This window comes from Egretta garzetta, unplaced genomic scaffold (genome assembly GCF_000687185.1).
Source record: "Egretta garzetta isolate BGI_Z169 unplaced genomic scaffold, ASM68718v1 scaffold5, whole genome shotgun sequence".
Lineage (NCBI taxonomy): Eukaryota > Metazoa > Chordata > Aves > Pelecaniformes > Ardeidae > Egretta > Egretta garzetta.
The window spans coordinates 415,692-429,530 of NW_009259707.1; the positions used below are offsets into that span (position 1 = coordinate 415,692).

A 13,839-nucleotide genomic window follows, 5' to 3' on the forward strand; every position below is an offset into this window, starting at 1 on the left:
TCTCTGGGTTTTGTGCTTTTTTTTTTTTTTTTTTTTTTTTTTTTTAAATGTTGTTTTCCTCATTCCAGATTTAAGGGATGCTGTCCCAAGCATCCCTCTCAAGTCATCTGTCTTGTGGGCAGGATTTACTGAGTATTTCTGAAGATAGCATCAGAAACACATGCTGCAGACAGACAGGAGACAGAGGCTAAGCAAGTACTGGAAGTCCAGTTTTAACATCCCCCTCCTCACCAACCCTGTTAATGAAGTTACGCTGTAAGAAAAGCAGCTTTCAAAGATTTCCTACTGACTTACCCTAAGACATGTTAGCAGGAAAACAAAATGATTGCATATACTGGATGAGATTCACTCTGGAAGAGAGACAGACCTGGGAATGGCATTACCATAATTTTGCATTTAACTCTGCTCATTTCTTACAAATCCTGCCTCAGTTTACCTAAGACCTCATCTTACCTAAGACCTTGTTTGTTTTTAAAACAAGGTTTACAATTCCTCAGCAAAAAACACACACTTGTGTAATTGTGGTCAAGTTCACCTTCACCAAGACACTGGTGATGCGTCTTCCACCATCAGTTTGGTTTTCTTTCCTGGCTGTGGTCTACCTGTGAAACCACTGCCGTCACTCGGCTAGAGCGTGCCTGCAGCAGCTCTTCTCCACAAGTTTCTCAGAAATGCATGCCTGTGTTCTGGAGACAGAGACACCCGGTACAGCAGCGGGAGTTACCTTGAGCACGAGCTAGACTAACGCACGCTGAGCGAGCTGGTCAACAGCTTTCTATCCTGGAGGGGCGGTCGTCTCGCCTTCCTGCAAACACTCCCCGACAGAACCAGCGAGCGCAGCCTGTCACACGCCGTCTCAGAGGCAAAGCTGACTCCACATGAGTACCCAGAGAAGACTGGTAAGCAGCTGCAGCAGACTGACTTGCACAAACCTCAGCAGGCCCAAGGTTTTGCCACAGAACAGGTCCCATTCAGAAGGGTGTTGGCTCCCCAGGGCCACGAGCCAACCTACACGCAGGGCGCTGTGCTCTCAACTCCTTCCTCCTCTCCTTTCAGCATGGGCTCACCCCTCCCTCGCAGCAGCAACAGCTGTGTGATAACACAAGGAACCAGTTCAAAAGGCTGATCTAGCTGAGTGGTATCTTTGCTAGAGTAGTTTGTGGCTGGCTCAGGTGCCCAATGCGGCTCACTGCAGCATCCCAGGGGTGCAGTGCTGACCCAAGGAAAGGGGTGGGGATGGGAGGAGGAGCGAGGATGGGACGCAGCAGCCCCACGAAAGATTGGTTTACACTCACAAGGACCTCCATCCATGGTCGAACTCTGAACAGCAGATGGTCGGGCAACAGGCACCCCGATGGCCACTGTGAATCTAAACAGACTCCAAATGTGTGCACAGTTTTCAGAAATAAAACGTGTCTTTTAATTGGCAAGTAGAACACACATTACAGGTCATTAGTATTTTATAAACAATATTAAGTTACAAATACATGTTAAAAATTGCAGTTCATGGCAGCTAAAAGCTTGGAGTCCAAAATGCATCTCTGCAATGCTTCATTACTTCCCTTTCCCCAGTCTGCTGGGTGAAGATGAATAAAAGATCATTTATCATCTACTAGGAGGTGGTCTACTATATACTCAAACAAAAAGAAAACCTCCTTCCTAAGAGCATCACTAACAAAACAGAAGCATTCCAAGTACTTCAGCCATCTTAAATCATGTCAGACGCAATGAGGACACAGTTAAGAGTTACTCTGTTACGCTTTAAGCAAAGATACAGATATCTTCACATTAAACTGACAGTTCAATGCTTTCTGTTCAATTCAGCTTAAAGCCAACACTAGCTTCTACCCCACAGAAGCTTAAAGTCCGCCATGCAGGCTTCCGTGCCATCAAAACCAGATGTTTGTAAATCAGACCTTTATACAGAGGAAAGTTATGGTGTACAACTAAACAGCATACATAAATATATATCTTATATTTAGCAGATCTTTATTCCCCTCCTTAATGACTTTTGTTGGTATTAGTGAGATACACAGCTCATTCCATTTTCACTACACTCAGAATATTAACAAGTTACCATTATGCGTGTTAATATACTAAATATCCTTTAACAAGTCTTTTTAAAAAAGTATTTAAAAACATTTTTGGAAAAGTAGAAATCTATTTTCCAGACAAGCAAGTGGTACTAGGATAGCATGGACTCCAGTGCTTAAACATCCTTTCAGAGAAAACCCATCTTGTTTCAGAGAGAACCCCTCCCAGCTTTTGTGCCTGGGAGTCAGTGTGTCTCAGCTGCCCAACTCGTAGTCTCTTCGTCCTTCTCGCTGTGGTGGTAGAAGGTCACCGAAATCAGCTTACCTTGCCTTTCAGCTGACAGGCTTTCAAAGATTACCATTCACTGGACTGCATAAGAGAGACGTGTAGCTTTGACATAAGTTCACTTCTTACTCATGTTTATGAGAGTCAGTTCTATCATACCGCTGAGATTGCATCTTCAAAACCGAAGTCTGCTGAACGCGTCTGGAGAAATGACTTTGTATCTCAAAAATATCAAAGAGTACCATTCAGATCTGGATTTCTATTAAAAACTGTGCACATTTAGCAAAAATTATGCTGCTGTAAAAACAAAAGGCCTGCTCCTCGGCCTGCTCGGAATACAAGCTACAACACACGAGATCACACCAGAGGGTTTTTTCTCTGCTTCTTTTCTAAATGCAGGCATTAAAGGTAAAGTGTTACTAAGCTTTTCCTAAGAGAGCACGCAGGGGTGTGACATAATATACATTAATCAGGAACAAAAAACAGTAACAAAGAACTGCTCTAGAAAATGCTGCGTATTAGCAGCATGCTTGGTTTCCGAAACATAAGGAATTGCATTGGAGTTGTCAAGATGAAGTCCACACACCTCGATCATTGAACTGATCACTAGATTCCAAGAAACCAAAGCAAATTTAAAAATACACATGACAACAACTGCCTAGAAGGCAGAGTTTTATCATCTGTCAATAACCAGATGAATAAAGTGCATAGCAACCATTATAACAGTTTCTTGAAAAGAGAATATGTTTAGCAAGTCTCAAAGTTTGTAAGCTTGACACTTATCCATACATTTTGCTACATGTGTGGCTTCCCTTTTGTTTTGCTATTTAGCTTCACTGATCGACCCTTCAGCACTGCCCTGTGATTTCCTTTGCACTTCATATGGAATGTGCGGAGATCTCTGACTGCTGCCTGATGTACGTCTGGAAGCTCTTGTCACCAATGGGATGTTCTCTAAAAGAAAAGAAAAGAAAAAAGAGGAGAAAGTACTATACGTAGAATTTTCTGTCAGGACATCAAAATGTCAGAACGGAAAGTGAACAGACAAAACCTTTTCCCTAAGTTTGATTTTCAAAGCTGTAATTGTAATGATAATACTGGACCTTACTTGAACTGGAAGAACGGACTGATTGAATTGATCCTCTTTTTTGTCAGCCGTGTGCAGAATGCTCCTTTATTCATGTGGGCACAAAATACAGTCATGTGGCTGTATCAGCCACTCTTCTAGTTTTTAAACCAACACCCTAAAATGAGCTGGTATTTACTGCTCATTCCACGAGCACAGGTTCAAAATTTAAAAAAAAAATAAACAAAAAAATCCCAAACCCCCCAAAAACCAAAATGAACCCCATGCTTATTTTTATGAATGAAATTGCATTAAAAATAAGCATTTAAAAATTCCTTACAGTCCTTTAAAAGATTGTGATATCAATCCTATGTCACAATCCTACTTGTATGTATTTGCAGGATCTTTTTTGAACATGAATAGGGTGAAGGCCAGAACACAAGCGAGGGAAATACCATTTCCCAGGACCGTCCCCCTGTTTGGATACACCATTATACTTACTGGCTTCCATATTTTGTCTTCTTAAATTTATCCCTCTTATATTGAGCATGCTCCTGCTCTAAAGTTCCAACACCTTCAATAATCAGCTTTAGTGTTTTATATGTCTCCTTAGGGTCATCAATGATGAATGTAGAATATTCTTCCTCTTCAGGTCCATCATACACAGATTTGCTGCCACAGGCCTCTGGGGAAAAAAAAAAATAAAGTATGGGAACAGGTATCAGGCAGAGGAAGAAAAGCAAGACAAGCAGACTAAAAATACTCAGTCTGGGGTTCATACGGTTCCTTGGTTTGCTTCTGTATGATCACCACAGAACTGTGGCTGACAGCAACAGCAGAAGGAGCAGTTCCCTGTCCTTTTCCTGGGCTGTTGGTAGGCACAGAGGCTGTCCCATGCCTGTTCCCTCCTCCTCGTCTCATAAGGAAAAGGCAGCGAGCCTGGCAGCTGCTCCTGGCTTGGTGTGAAGCTGTCCTTTGCTGCGCAGGCAATGCTTTCATCTCAGTTACCACTGGCAATATCCCATGCGCACACTTTGGGAACTCTGCCACAGGCCTAACTCTGCCACTGTGCTGCAGTGTTGGCCTGTGTGAAGTCAAGTATTCATTTGTCCGAAGGACAGGTTCTATCCCCAAGCAGCAGCTGGGCAGCAAGTACAGCACTGCATTAACAGACTGAATTCAAAACAATTACAGGTTGAAGCAGTCGCATAAGATGTTTTACCACGTTACCCCTAAAAGATTCATTCAGTAAGCATAAGCAGAATATGTCACGACTACTGCCTGGCTTCCTGCTTAAGGACATAACCTAAGAAGGTCCAAGTCATACTACCTTCCTATCTTGCCAGGGAGCCTTCCTGCTAAGAGATCAGGATGCTGAGTACACATGAACATTTGCAACATGTTCATCATGGGATCTACTTCTGCGTTGTAGCTGAGTGTATTAGAAGGGGACAGAGAATATTTTACTTTGTTTCTATTTTTCCCTAGCTTTCTAGCTTTGCTGCTGTCTCAGCCTCAGCTTTAGAGTTACCTTTCCCTTGCTGCGCTGTCTGCGCCAAACCTGCGTCCTTTTCCCCGACACTGAAACTCGATGCTGGCTCTGGCACTGAGGATTCGGAACAGGGTAGAGCTGGGCATTGGTTCAGACAGCTCGGAAGTGGTGGGGATCTTAAGTTTGCAATTGCATGGCAGCCAGGAATGGATTAAAGTGCTTTCCAATCTGTGTGTTTGACACCACTGGCTTATCTCATATTATAAAATAAAGTCCTATTTAAAGATCAGTGCCACAGTGAAGGCTTCCCTGCCACTCCTTGTGCTAAATTGGGATTTCAAGTCTGGCACCATGTACACCGGATACTCTTCTTGGCATGCCCACTAGTACTAACTTCCTCTGCTGCCTCTTCTTTCTGTAATCCTTCATGCCACATCTCTGCTCCCCTCAGGAGCTGAGGGTTTCCTAGCCCAAACTTCACTTTTCAGCATTTTACAGACATCTACAGGTCATCTTACGCTGATAGTTCCAAAAGAGCCTTCCTGAGAAACCATTGTATCCAGCCTGTTCTTGGGATCTGAATCAGGGAATGTGCACATGACTTCTGGTAATACAAAACCATGTTCCACTGAAACCTCAACTTTGCCGGTGCTTCTTTTCAGGATCAGTAAACTTCTGGTTTAGTGCGTGCTCTGATTTGTCAATTCAGAGCATCCAAGCAATGCTCTGTGCCTATGCTATTTTAGGATGCTGTGGTTAAGACCGTATTTCAAACAACTGTTTATTATGCAAAGAACTTTGTACAGACTATGAGACTGCACACTGCACCAAAAATAACTCACACAACTGCCTCAAGACAGCAGAAGGGGAAACAAGTTAAATAATGGCCACTGTGTTCTAGGATGTGATTCCCAAGGCCGGTCTAGCTAGCACATACGATTTTTCACAGGTATTTTTGCCTTGCTGAGTGTACTGGAGATGCAACAATCTTTCATCCTCACCTTGCATTTTCTCCAATTTTGGCATATACAAGTTGAAAAGAGAGTAGATGCGCTCAGTTTCTCTATCTCCATCTATATCCAGTGGTATATTTGCTGGCAGGCCTCTGTAAGGCATCAGGAAGAGAGGCAGAAGTTACATGCTAAACAGTGTATTATGGCACAAAAAGCACTTAACGAGGATGAAAGTAAAAGCGAGTCCTCATGAAAGCCAACAGATTTTATGTAATGGAGCTCAAAACTTCCTGTTTTTCCCCAAAAGAAAAAAGTAGACAAGTTCAAACTTCTTTATGCTTAGATTTATCTAGCATGCTTTCACCCTCACTTGAAAGAGAGGACTGAATCAGTATCCAGACATTTTGGTGAATTAGTCTACTATAACCAGATGGAGGAGCCAAAGCACTGAACGCCCAACCACCCAGGCCTTATTTTCTGAGACTAACTACCACTACAGACTTGTTGCTTCTCTCATTTTAGATGAACCAGACAGTACAGAACCTCTTCATTTAACAATGAGCATGACTGGGCCCCTTAGGAAAAGATCAGTTTAGAATTAAATCTAGAAGCAGACGATTGTCTGTTTCAGGAATTTACAAACAGGACGTTGAAGGGATTTCTGACATTTTCACTAATGACAGATGATCAGAACCAAAGCATCTTATCCCACAGTCAACTCCTATCAATGTCTTGAACTCTAAAAATTGCAACATTTTGATCAAGATGTGCAGATATTGACAGTATCAGAAATAGCAATAAAGATGGCCTCTGAAAACACCACGATGCCTGCGCACCTGGCAGATGATCTTGGTAACTGCGTACCTGCGAGTCACGCCACAGAGATGCACATACCCCTGGCAATACCTAGACCAACAGCATGTTACCAATTCTTACCCTGTGCAGGGTGTGCAGCCAGGAGTATTATCCGCAGTAGCTTTACAGCAAAGCCAGTGGCCATTAAGATAGGCAGAGGGATGGTAGACTGTGAGGCGCTTCTTGTTGCACTGGCTAACTTTGGTGAGGATATCAATCCAGTCCTTAGCCTCCACACAGTTATTTGCTTGGATATACAGGACTCTTCTTTCAGGCTGGATCACCTGGAACATCTGCAAATAAGGAAATAAGCCACAGAATAAACCACCAGAATGAGTCGGTGAACCTAAGACTAGGCTCAGACTGACAATTTATTAAAGGAAAACCACAGCATACTAAAAGAATGCACCAATAAATACATTTCAACACAAAACCAAGCAGCAAATGTGCCCTTAAAACAACAAGACCTTTCACCTGGTACAGGGAGTAAGATACTGTTCCTGTAGGAGATTATTTACAAACAGCTAATATCAACTTGCTGGTTGGGCCTCAACAAGATTTGTCGTCAGCCTCAGGGATGCGATTTTAGTAATGCTGCACCTCCAAGTTTTGGAAGGCTGACAGAGGGACCCAACACAGGGCTGAAAGGAAATGCTAGTCAGCAGGGGGCAGAAAGGAGAAAAACGAGAGTTTGGATCCAGCCTCGGAGATAGCTTTGCTTTAATACTGCCTTATCACTACTCTTTTGAACACCTATTTCAGCATGACTCTTTCCTTTTAATAACTTCCATGCTTCTGCACCCAACTTATAGCTGCTATTAACAAATCACAGCAATATAGTTTCTCTTTAATTTCCATAGAGTGGTTCAAATAATTACACGCTCGGGCTGCATTACGGCTCGGGCACTGAAAATCTAAACTAGATCTCTCCTGCCTATTCAAAACAGCTTGCAACCTAAAATGGCACAATTGCATTTATTTTCCTCCTCTCGAAGAAGCAAGTTTATGATGCACAGCCTTATTGCTTGATTATACTGATCACACACTGAAGATAACTAAGCTCAAGTTTGTGATCTCAACTGCAAATTTTGGAAAGGCAAATGTCAACCATCTTCATTTCCTCTAGCTTCTGCAAATACCTAATTTTAATGGGTTTTCCTCTCTCTCTTGGGTATTCCTAAATTATCCTTCCCCCATCTACTTCTTCATTTGATAATTCAAATCATTAGACATTACACTGCCCATATCCTGTGGAATATTATTTTCCAAACAGCTGTTTTCTCTGTGCTACTTTAAAAAGAAAAACAGAGGCGTTAAAAAAAAAAGCCACCAAAATATTCCAAAACCCCACCCAAAACTGAAATTCACTTTTGTCTATAAAGACCTGAAACATTGGTCTGAGTTCTTCACCCAGCTGGTCAGGAGAACATTGTAGACTGGCACCAGGCACAATCTCTTCTTCCTTGTGATGCTTTTAGGTGCACATCCTTTAAAGCAGCTTGCAAATATACTTGCTAATTTGTGAATGAACAAGTTTTTTTAATTACAATGTCTCTTCTAACAGGAAAGAGAAATCTCCAGCAGTCATTCCCCTGGATTTAGTACCCTTATAGATGTCAGACAATAATTAGGAAGGTGAAACATACAAGAGCAGTGCAGGAGCTGCTAGTGTGATCAGTCCAGCACTGCCAAAATACACAATACAGTGTACTGCCAAATATACAGTACAATATATATACAATACAGCACTGCCAAAATACAAAATACAGTGCTTTTAATAAAACTTTTCAGGACAAAACTGGCGATTTGAGTTTGGGGAATAGGGAAGAAAGGAATGAGGAAGACAGGAGCATGCAGCTCAACCCTCCATTAACACAGAACTACAGGGAAAAGAATTTTAATGTACTGCTGGGGTAAATGGAACCTTCTGCATTACAACAAAGGAACAGATTTAAGGAGTATGGCTTTGTGTAAGGGGATACCAACCCAAGTGAACTAACATATGGCAACTGTTACTGAGAAGCCCACAACTAAGCCAAGAATTTCAAGTGGCTGCAAGACCTTTACACTACCAAAACCACCAGTTGCTTCTCAAACAACGCACAAGACCTGAACAGAACTTAAAGCCACCTCCACACCCTCCAAACTGTGCTTAAGGAAGGTGAAGGCTACTGGCCTTACTGCCAGACAGGCAGATTTATCAGGAGTGAGGAAGACACACTTGGTGCAATTCAGAGCACAGATATGTAGACAGTATTTATTGAAAAGGTGGATCTTTAATTGCACTTTGCCACTATTATGGAATATCCATCACAAATACATCTGCTGTGGTGTTCTGAGAATTCTGTTCTTGCTGCAGTATTCTATTTATGCATGGCAAGATAAATAGGAATATATTAGCACAGGAAGGTGATAATCGTATTTTCTGCTGCTCATGGAAAGACTCTCAACCTTACTGTCCAGAATGGATGTAGTAACCTTCGTTTCCTAGGTAAAACTGAATTTAAGCAACCAAAACAGTCCACAGTTTCTGATGTTAACAATAAAAGGATATTTTTCCTGTAATAAATCTTGACAATTAAGGGGTATTTTGGATGCATTGTAGCCCAGTAGACTCAGCCGAAGTTAAAGACTGCTGTCACTGAAGAGTTGGTCAGAATTATAGCTCAGCTCCTCTCAATACGCAGTAAGTTTTATCTCAACTGTGCAGCTACTTTTAGTTCAATCAGGTTATTTTGCAGAGTTCAGTTGGCAACAGTTCATCACATGTTACAGCTGCCTTCTGATAGCCTGAGAATTATTTTGCAGCTTGGTTGCTTTTGCCTATGAATTAACATGAGTTATAAACACCAGAGCCAGCTACAGTACAATGAAGATGTGCTCTAGAAGCAAGTGAACTGAAACTTATTCCACCTTTTAACTGAGAGAGATACGCTACCAAAATAATACTTGAAACAGGAGAAAATACTGGAGTCAAGCATTGTATTTCACTTCAACAAAGTGCTGTTTGAGGAACCTAACATCTAGGGCAGGTTTGAGCACTGCCCTGCATGGTGTCCACAAGCAGTGTAGATGGCAGGAAAAACTTAAAGGCAGAAAAGCCAGAAGTCGTAACTATTTATGTGTATGAAGAAGTCTGTAGTAGATGTGTGTTTCAACTGGAAAACACTGAGATGGTTTTTTTTGTTTATTTTTAAATAAAACTTTTTAAGGACTGTACTCAGCTTTTCAGGCAGAAGAGTACGAAAAAGGCTCCCAACATCACCTAAACTGATCATGTCTAAGAACCATTCTTACACAATGGATGGTATGTCTTGCATACAGAAGTTGGCAGTAGTGTTCCATGCATGAGAAATACAGCTGTATTTTATTCCCTACTGCGGCAATCAAAATGCTAAACCATACTGGCACAGCACAGACGTTCTTTTGGCACATGACCTAACCCAAATATATATGCACTTTCATTAACCAATAAAGAAACCCGGATAGCTCAGAAAGATGATGCGATCCTTCACAATTATAAGCAGCCCGTTCCTTCCCAACGGAGAGGTCTGACAGAAAGGGCAGGGACTTGATTATCTTACCTGTGTCTGACATTATGGAGCCCAGACAGCTGATCAGCAGTGGTCAGTACTGAGTGTGCTGCAGATCACGAAACCCAAAGACTGCTGACTGTTAAGAATCTGAATGGGCTGTACTTTTGGAAACTCCTGCTACTATATACAGAACAAGCAGCTGTGGTTGTACATCTTTCAACAGAAACCCAATCCAGGTTACAAAAGGGAAAAAGGCGATTAGGCTGGTGGATCTAGACCAGCCTAACGAGTAAATTAATGAAGATGACCTACTTACATTTTTCATTTTAAAGGATTCCTCCTCCAGCCTTTCCACTGCCAAAATATTTTCAATTGGAATGCTACACAGAGGGTGATCACCTGCAGAACACACACACACAGAGATACTGAGCAACTTATTCACAACTTGGCTGCACCCTCTGCCCTTGCTCTAAGGGCTGATTCAGTTCCTTTGAAGATCATTTTGACTGCACAAGAAAAAATAATTTTCCTCTCAGCAGGGATTTACTAGCATGGTCCTTAAATATTATCTTAAGTTCATTTCTGCTTTTAGCTGCACTATGTTACGCTAGCAGACCTTTTAGAAACTGAGTACTGCAGCAGGACACAGTATATTTCCTGAGAAGGTGACAATGAAAGAAATCATTCCTGTCAGCTCAACTGAACTAGGCTGATGGTGATGACGTAAGGTCTCAAAGTTGAGTGTGAAATGAAATGATGACTGGCATGATCTGGACATGTTTCCTTATCTTTCTCACTCCTCATGTATTTATATGATGGAAGGAAGCGGTATTTGTTGTGTACTACTGAACAGACAGGAACAATTTGCCAAAAGCAAATTCCTTGATATTAGGCAACATAACACATTTTTGCAAGTTCAAAGCTTGCAGGCAAATCTCTGCCTACTGCAGCCAGTTGTGCCAATCCTACAGAATTTATGAGAACAAGCTGAGATGCATCTGAGAATGTTCAATACAAACCCAAATACCAGCGTAAGGTATTTGTATCCTGAGTTCTGTTCCCCTGGACAATCTACTACATAACTGTGAAACCTACAGATGACATTGATAGCTGATATTAGACAAATATTATCAAATATTCTTCTAATTTATAGGGTACTCTGCTATCCAAGAAGCTTCTCTAACAGTCAGTATAGACATACTAAAAAAAGGGCAAGAACATACAGGCTGACAGACTTGCCCGCACTGTGCCTTCTTCAGTTACAAATCTAGATCTCAGTCTTCTGTTCTTACACAGTCCTTACATTTAATCTTTGCTTTAATGTATCAAAAAAAGACTGGCAAACCTATTTTACCTTTGCTTTTCTGATAGGTAAACTCATGGTTTGTCAGGCGAAACCACCTCTTCTTGAAGTTTTTCATACCAAATCGTTTTCTTCCTTGTGCTCTCTTGATCATGAACCTAGTAAACAGGACAACAGTTGTTACAATACACCACTTTTCATATATACATGCATATAAATATACGCATACATGTAACATATGTATTTATGTATATAGTTTTATACATATATACATATATATACACACACACATGGTGGCACTTGTGAAGCTTTAGGAGGGGACACACGGTATTTTCTAATTATTGAGGCCTTGTCTTGACAAGGAAAGGGAAGTCACATTTGGATAGGTTTAGTGCATCTGTTAGTTAACCCTGCCCTTTTTCCAGATCTAGATAAAGGGCAAGACATTTAGCTTGACTTGTAGTGTCCATAGGGGCTCTAGTTAGTTAGCTGAACTGCAGCTTGTGTCCTTTCCTCAGTTACAAATCCAGCTAAATGGTTTCCTACTACAGCAGAAAGGGCAGAACGTGGTTAGTACTGCTTTGCTAAGCTTGACCTGTTAACGCTACAAGCTTTTTAATTTTTTTTTTAAAGCTGTGAGAAAGCTCAAAAGGTTTAGAGTATGTTTAATAATTAAAAGGCAGCTATAAGGGCTCTGGAGCACAGGGACTGTACCCTTACATGCTTTAGTTGCTCTCAAGCTCTAGAAACAAAATCTGGATGTTCCACAGCTCCAATTGCAATTGCACATTGATGTTGCAGTTGGAAATGCATTTTCAGTAACGTATAAAGTAATCTGATGACTGAAAGCTAGAAACCCCCCTTCCCTCCTTTTTTTGGCAGAGGAGGGGCATTCATTTAGTGAGTTGTCAGTTTTAATTAATTTTAAACTTGAATTAGCTTACAAGAAACTACGATGCATCCACCACCTTCCTAAACACTAAATCAATCCAAAAGCTTCAAGGTGATTTTGGAAACCCTAGTGACTTCATACTCCTCAGCATTACTTCTGGTGGAAAAAAATGTGTATGCATACGCAGTAGCAAGCTACTCTACACATTACACTATTGTGCCAAATACAGAATTGTATAATGAAGCCAGTAAAAACTACTTACTACAGAGTAGTTTTTATCAAGTAGGAAGGCACTACACAGCACAAAGAGCACACAGAGAGAACAGCGAATGATTTGGTTGAAGATTTGCAATAGCACGGCTAAAATGCTTAGAACAGCTAACAGTGTTTCTTGCTTCTGGTATCTTCTTCAGTCAGAAACAACTACATTGCATCCAACCGAACTGCAGGTCTGTTTAAAGCTCAAACAGAAACCCAAGTTCCTTCAGACTTTCTCTCTTTTGTTACCAGCTGGGGTGGTGCCTGCTGCCCATTCCAAGTTGTGTGGACAAAAGCAGACAAGGACTGTATAGGGCAACAGGGTTTTTTTAAACCCGTTATAGTTACACACCTCTCATTCTTAAAATGGTCTTGGTCCTTTTTCTTGGATTACTTTAGAAATATTTAATAAAACCATGTGATTCAGGCAATAACCAGGCCCACTGCCGACAGTCTTCATGTTTCAAGGTTAAGGCAAATTTAAAGGGAAAAGCACCTTGGCCTGGACAATATGCTCTTCAAGTTAGCTTCTCTTCCTTCTCATGCCAACATTTAAAAGGTGACTTAAAACTGCAAACTCCCATAGAGCCTCCCTCTTTAAAAAATGCAAACTCCATACAGCAGAGCTAAGAGCACATTTCTAATTCAATTCTTCACGGCTGAAATAGCCAAGGGAAGAATGTGCATTTATTTCCCACAGACAGGTGACAAGCATTCAAAGCCACAGGAAGTTATATTGTGATTATAACGGATTTCTTTGTTTCTAATATTCACAGAATGTGTGAGAAGTCAGAGCAAATGGTCAGAGGCACAAAGGGAAAAGAAGTCCAAGATGAAACCCATTCCAGTGCTGGGTGGTTCAAGATACTGTTTCTTCTCACATTTATGGTAGGCCTGAGTTTGAATCTGCCTTAGCCTTGCTTGGAAGCATCAGCCCCTTTCACCTACAAGAATGGCAGGACTAGTTCTGCTTTTAATTCTCTTCCTTTTGGAAAGAACCAGGCAGACAGCTGTTAAAACAGCGATGGCATGATCAATGCCTGCAAAGCCAAGTGCCAATGACCAATCTTTGGTACTGTACATTCATTCAAAAGTACATATGCTACAGCTTTCCATCTAAATACTCTTAATATAAGCAAAGATAGATTAAAAAACCAAAAGCAAA

General features: G+C 41.3%; 1 protein-coding gene across 1 annotated transcript in view; it reads right to left on the reverse strand.

Annotated features, from left to right (window-relative positions):
- Positions 1-1,436: 1,436 nt before the first annotated feature.
- RASA3 (RAS p21 protein activator 3) overlaps positions 1,437-13,839 on the reverse strand; it is a 92,671-nt gene continuing 80,268 nt past the window's right edge. The window contains exons 18-23 of the mRNA XM_035894394.1: positions 11,576-11,682; positions 10,538-10,620; positions 6,767-6,978; positions 5,879-5,982; positions 3,887-4,070; positions 1,437-3,273 (exon numbers count right to left, since the gene is read on the reverse strand). Coding sequence (XP_035750287.1) covers positions 3,198-3,273; positions 3,887-4,070; positions 5,879-5,982; positions 6,767-6,978; positions 10,538-10,620; positions 11,576-11,682 — 766 coding nt within the window. The 3' untranslated portion in view covers positions 1,437-3,197. The remainder of the gene's footprint in view (positions 3,274-3,886; positions 4,071-5,878; positions 5,983-6,766; positions 6,979-10,537; positions 10,621-11,575; positions 11,683-13,839) is intronic.